Source organism: Sinocyclocheilus anshuiensis, unplaced genomic scaffold, assembly GCF_001515605.1.
Source record: "Sinocyclocheilus anshuiensis isolate Anshui unplaced genomic scaffold, SAMN03320099.WGS_v1.1 scaffold981, whole genome shotgun sequence".
NCBI classification, from domain to species: domain Eukaryota; kingdom Metazoa; phylum Chordata; class Actinopteri; order Cypriniformes; family Cyprinidae; genus Sinocyclocheilus; species Sinocyclocheilus anshuiensis.
In genome coordinates, this window is record NW_015557100.1 from 277,817 (window position 1) to 284,529 (window position 6,713).

The window sequence follows — 6,713 nt, forward strand, 5'->3', positions numbered from 1 at the left end:
TGGTAAACAGTGTTTCTTAGTTAGGTTAGCTAATCTTATTTCACGAAAGGTAAGCTAACGTTAGCCTACCTGCACTGTTAAGTTTGCTATTCAATCGTCTCGTATTAAATTACACTGTCTAATATAACGATTTATTCCTTGTGTTATGCTTTACCTTATAGAAAAATGACAGATCAGGGTGCATCTTCGCAGGCGAGTAAGTTAAAACCAAGGGTACCATGTTTTTTTTATTTGGTGAATAGTAATTTTTATTGGGATAGCCTACTATAGTAAACTAAAGGTAATTTACAGCAGGCAATCTATAGTAGGTAATTTGCCTAGTAATTATTACTCTCAGTGTTGGGTAGGATTACTAATTACTTTAGTTATCTCAGTTTTCATTCCTTTGAGAATCCTTGTTTTGTGATTTGGCTCTTTATACTTTCAGTGTCCCAAGAGCAGCTGAAACAGCTTGTTAAATTTTGGGTTGGATGGGAGATACCCATGGCTAGCATGAAAGTGGTGGTGGTTCGAGCGGAATATCCCACTTCATCCACATGCTTCCACACCCTTCGCTTACCTGGTTACTACAACAGTTTCAGAGAATTTAGTGTTCATTTAGACAACTGCATTGCCACAAATGACAGTGGATTTGGATTGTTGTAGAAAGTGGAAAGCTCTGAATTCACAAGTTATTTCATTAAATTTTGTTTTCTATTGAATTGTAACTTAATAATTAAGATTCTAAACATTGTTGAATATCTAAGCATTCATCAGTTATTCATTGTTCCCTGATGTTGAAATGTTGGCTTTTATTGAAATGGTTTAGAGTTGTACTTGACATTTGAACTAATGTATTTACAATAAACATGATTAAAAACAAACATGAAGTTGTGTTTGTGATTGCATGGATAATTAGAGTTCATACTGATAACTCTACACATAGCCAATGCTGTGCATATAGTCCACTGCAGCTAAATATCTATCTATTCCCATGCATGTTGAGTGTCCCATTAGGTCCACAGCAGCACTAAGTCCAGCTAGGTCATCAGGTCTCAAAGGGCAGTCAGTCTCAGGGACATGGACACCACAGTTTGGATCACAGGGTATAAGACCGCTACTTTCCCAATCAATCAAAGGGATCTGCAAATCCTGTAAGATAAGTAATCATTAATTTTCCTGCCACAAATGCATGCTTTTTCAACTATAATTCACAAATATTTACCTCAACATTGTTTTCTTCTGAGTTGTGCTGTAGACCCATGTGCCACAGTTGATTAGGAGTGATATTTCTCTCAGTTGAAAGTGGTTGATTGTCCCAGCCATCTCTGAATAAATAAAGCTGGGCTTGCAGGCGGGGAATAAAAACATGATGGCAGCAGAAGAGATGAACACTACTGGACAGGTCAAGTAGACCATCCCCCTCCAGCTGGTGCAGCGCACTGTAGAAGCGGCATGTGACTGCTGTAAACACATCTCGCCAGAGACGCTCTATTCTGTTAAAAGCAAGCAAATTTCAGCATTTAGAATACTCCTGTCCAGAAACAACTTATTCCATCTGAATATTACTTGTAGCATGCCAATAAAAGGAAAAAATACTAATATATATATATATACAGTCAAACCAAAATTTATTCAGACACTTTCAACATTTCTCGCATTATCACAGTTTATTCGCTATACTTTAGAAAATGGTAATAAAATATGACAAGAACTCGAGTTAAACTGTATGTAATGAATTTGGTTGAATAGCTGTCAGCTGTTAAATTTAAGCACACAATTAGATAAAACCAATTTAGATCAACCAATTACCAAGCAATGCTTCATTTTTTTAAGTCTGTGGTGTAAAACGGTCGCATTAGCAATTAAAGACAAACACTTAAAGGGGTCATATGATGTTGCTAAAAAGAACATTATTTGGTGTAATGAAATGTGTTTATGCTGTTTATAGTAACCAGGTAAGCGAAGGGTGTGGAAGCATGTGGATGAAGTGGGATATTCCGCTCGAACCACCACCACTTTCATGCTAGCCATGGGTATCTCCCATCCAACCCAAAATTTAACAAGCTGTTTCAGCTGCTCTTGGGACACTGAAAGTATAAAGAGCCAAATCACAAAACAAGGATTCTCAAAGGAATGAAAACTGAGATAACTAAAGTAATTAGTAATCCTACCCAACACTGAGAGTAATAATTACTAGGCAAATTACCTACTATAGATTGCCTGCTGTAAATTACCTTTAGTTTACTATAGTAGGCTATCCCAATAAAAATTACTATTCACTAAAGAAAAAAAACATTGTACCCTTGGTTTTAACTTACTCACCTGCGAAGATGCAGCCTGATCTGTCATTTTTCTATAAGGTAAAGCATAACAGAATACAAGGAATCAATCGTTATATTAGACAAGTGTAATTTAATACGAGACGATTGAATAGCAAACTTAACAGTGCAGGCTAACGTTAGCTTACCTTTCGTGAAATAAGATTTGCTAACCTAATTAAGAAACACTGTTTACCAGCGTAGCTATATTTAAGCTATAAATTCACGCCGTTGTAGTTATTGTGCTAGAAAAAGCATCCAAAAAAAAAAAATATGTAAGAAAACATTCTACAAGCGTGCAAATCTCATTGCAAGAATTCACAGACTGATTTGCGGATGTACAAAATTCGTCCGTGACTTCACATTTTTTGATGCAGGTGTGTGAATGTGTTTTGCACCATATGCACTGCAGCAATAGTAGCAAAACATGTGAGCGTACGAGTTTCTTGATTTGTGATTCGTAGACTAGGATTTGTGCACCTGCAGTGAAGGATTCAAGAAGGTGTAACTGTTGTGTTGTGTTTGTGGAAGAGAAAAAAAAATCTACAAGTTTGCAACTTTTGTCTGTGACTTCAGATTTACTGATACACGTGTTGCTATTCTCTACAACTACAAATTCTGCTGTCACTCAGTTGTTTTGCACCAAAAATACCTTCATAGTCTTTCACGCAGCATACAGCGGTGTTGTGCATTTTGACCAGTTGATGGGAAAAGTATTCTTAAAATGCATTCAACCCCTTTAAAAAAAATCTACAAACATGGCATGTGAGACTGACGGACAGGTAGAGAAAGAGGTTTGAGTGATAAATAATCATTATCTAACCTGATAAAAAAATAATTTATTTAATGTTATCCTCATTATATTTCATCTGTAACAACGCTGAACTTTTATCATCATTATAACACATAAGGAAAGTTCTCTGCATAAACCTACAACTGGCAGATCAACGTGTCTCTTTGTTTCTCTTCAATACCGCAGGAAATCAAATTAAATTAAATGTGGATGATGTTAACTGTGACAAGACGACTGACAGGGCAGTTTAAACACTGACAGAACGCACATAACTAAGCAACAGAGTGTCCCTTAAAGACGCAATTATGACAAAGTAGTATGTCCCAAAGCTTGGATACTATTCTGCTACATACTCAAGTATATACTTCTTCACAAAAAGAGTACATACTTTTAGGGAATAGTATGAGTAGGCGAATTGGGACGCAGCAAAAGACAAATTTCCCTTTAAGGACAATTAAGTGTATTTGATTTAATTCATGTGTCTGACATATTGGATGCAAAATTTTACAGACTGCATTCTGAGATTGTCTTCTCCAAAGAGGATACATGTAAATCTGCTAGAATTTGGCTCAAAGAATGTAAGTGATCATAATTAGGCAGTTAATCTTTTGAAAAAGTGCTGCCTTTGGAACAGATCATTTCTGTAATACACTCATCTGTAATCACTTGTAATTTCCTATAAGAAACTGGTGAACTTTTACTTTGATTTGCTTTGTCTTGCATTTCACAAAGAACACTTGTAACGCACTACACGGGTGAGCAGATAACAGCTCCAGCGCCCCATAAAGTACGACCGCACCACTTTTGTTCTTGCATTTGCATTAGATAATGCTCTGCAATTATTGAAAACTTAGCAATTATTGCCACGCAGATGGAAAAGTAACATTCAAGGGTGCAAGAGAGTCTTTGCAGTAAGTGCAGCGAGTTGGATCCGGCAGCATTTAAGATGATATAATAAAAGTGCAGGGAACTGAAAAACAGAGGGGGGCCTTTCATCTGTATGACTCAGAGAGCACTAAAAAGCAAAGCTAGCCGGTAAAGATATTCTCTGTATCTTACAGTGAATAGTCTAATATATATAGACACGTATACAATCTTGAAAGTCAAAGTTATGAAATGATCTAGGGGAAAAAAAACCGATATACTCACCGAGCTGCTCTTGGGATCTGTGGCACCAACGCTGTCTCTCGCGAGCGCTACTATGACATTGCTCTTCTCTCCGGCCCAGTGGACGACCATTTGATTATGAGAGTCATTCAGGTTGGCCTGTGAAAACAAAATATGATGAACAACCCATCTAAATGTAGCTGACTAGCTACATTGTAGCTGACATTTATTTTGCTGTGGTCAGAGAAGTATCTATAGATAGGTTTCCACAGCACAAATCAAGCTGTCATGGCATAACACTGTTTTACAACTGGCTCAAAGTTGATTTTCAAAGACATTTCTGTTTCTGCTTCACTCACTGGATCATTTTCCTTTTCAGTCATATTGCATTTGTAATATTCATCTGTAAGATTCTGTACTTGACAGTCTTGAGTTTGTGGTATAGACAGCAGGTGTGTCTCATGCACGGAAAGCCGACAGCTTTTGAGAAAACAAACACAACCGCAAGAAGAGAGAGCAGAAGCGAGCTGAGCTACACCACAGCGGCAAGAAAACTGAAACTACAGGCTGCGGCATCCCAATCTGATCTGCTGAACAAAGAAATGTGTCATCTTTTCATGTCCATCCCCCCTTCTCTTTCCACTAGGAACAGCTTGTCTCATCTTTAATTCAAACTTCTGCATGAGGACCATGGGATCCTCAAATGGGTTCTCCTTCAATATCTCCTGTCAGACATTAAAGAGAACTTGCAAAAGGTTGTTTTTGTAAAGAAACAAACATCACTTCTCCTGCTTAAGGAACACTGTCGTGGTTCACTGGCAAACAACAGATTTACTTACTTAACCTTAGCATGTTAAACCACTTTTTTGTTTGAAAGGTCACCTTACAGGCTTTCAACAAAAGAAGCAAACATTCTACAAAAGAAAACTACTTACATTTGTTATACCATTTTAAACAATATACATTATAAGATTAGTGAAAAAGGCATACTGATGTTTATTTTAGAATGTTTGTTTTTTGTAATGTACAAACAGTGACTCAAACTACCTCACCTTGAATGCAGTCATATTTTTATTCACCATGACACGGTAGTAAATCTCCCCGTATTGTAGGCCTGCTTGGCAAGCAGCATGTCAGTACAACATAGAGACTTTAGAAGATTGATAGAGCTGTTAAGAAAACTTACAGCAGTGGTTTTACATATAGCCTCAAAACACTTTTACCTCTATGCATGAACTATTACTTTTTCTAGATTCATTTAATAAAGTATGTTACACACAAAATGTGATGTGTAACGACATCCTGAAAACATTTTTCAATGATATGCTAATGTTTCAGTGACCTAACTTGTTTGTTATTAACTATTCAAAGTAGAAGTAAATTTAATCACATCCATCTGCCAACAGTCAAACAACCAGTTAGTCCTGCCCTAAACTCGCACCATTACTGTAATTTTGCTGTTTCAGGCTGTGTGGGAGTTTATGGAGGACTAGTTTTAACAGTTCTTAACATTTAAATTTTAAATGTAACAATAAATTAATAACTAATTTTTAAATGCAACCTTTAAAGTGCTTTTTTTTTTTGGTAACACTTTATTTTAAGGACCAATTCTCACAATCAACTAGTTGCTTACTAGCATGAATATTACTAGCATTTTGTCTGTTTATTAGTACTAAAGCACATATTAATTCTTTATTCTGACTAGGGCTGTACGATATTGAAGAAAAAAGCGATATGCGATAACTCATTAAATAATGCGATATTCGATACGATAATGCTTAAAGTGCCACATTCTCAGATTAAACAGTTTTACTCTGTTTACGCTGTTTCCGAGTCAGTTCTGTGAACTTCTATAACTATCTTGTGTCATATATATGGTTATTTGTATGTATGTATGTACCAAGAGTTCCCGTAAAACCACAACAAATTCCTTGTGTTTGCGCACACTTAAGTGGTGAATAAAGCTCATTCTGATTCTGATTCTAATAAGAAAGCACCCCTACAACAACTTCTGAAAGTGAACGGTAGTGTTTTACTCGAGCATTACATAAAAATGTAATTTTACATTTACATTTACATTTAGTCATTTTGCAGACGCTTTTATCCAAAGCGACTTACAATTTGGGGATACATAAAGCGATTCTTCTTAAAGAGGCAAACAGATACAGGAAGTGCTTGTAATACCAAGTTTCTAGACATTGTTCAAATAAGTACAAGCTAGAAAGAGAAGGAATAAATAAAGAGAGAGAAATTTATTTATTTATTTTTTTTTACGATATTCGATACGATAATGCTTAAAGTGCCACATTCTCAGATTAAACAGTTTTACTCTGTTTACGCTGTTTCCGAGTCAGTTCTGTGAACTTCTATAACTATCTTGTGTCATATATATGGTTATTTGTATGTATGTATGTACCAAGAGTTCCTGTAAAACCACAACAAATTCCTTGTGCTTGCGCACACTTAAGTGGTGAATAAAGCTCATTCTGATTCTGATTCTAATAAGAAAGCGC

General features: G+C 36.1%; 1 protein-coding gene and 1 long non-coding RNA gene across 2 annotated transcripts in view; both read right to left on the reverse strand.

The window, feature by feature from the left end:
* LOC107677517 (sortilin-related receptor-like) overlaps positions 1-6,713 on the reverse strand; it is an 84,095-nt gene that overhangs the window by 65,454 nt on the left and 11,928 nt on the right. The window contains 1 exon segment of the mRNA XM_016472446.1: positions 4,243-4,359. Within this exon segment, the coding sequence (XP_016327932.1) occupies positions 4,243-4,359 (117 nt within the window).
* Positions 238-2,370, reverse strand: LOC107677521 (uncharacterized). Its single transcript, XR_001632852.1, has 3 exons — positions 2,305-2,370; positions 1,205-1,475; positions 238-1,131 (listed from the first exon to the last, which is right to left on the reverse strand). It is a non-coding gene; the product is annotated as an uncharacterized LOC107677521 (long non-coding RNA).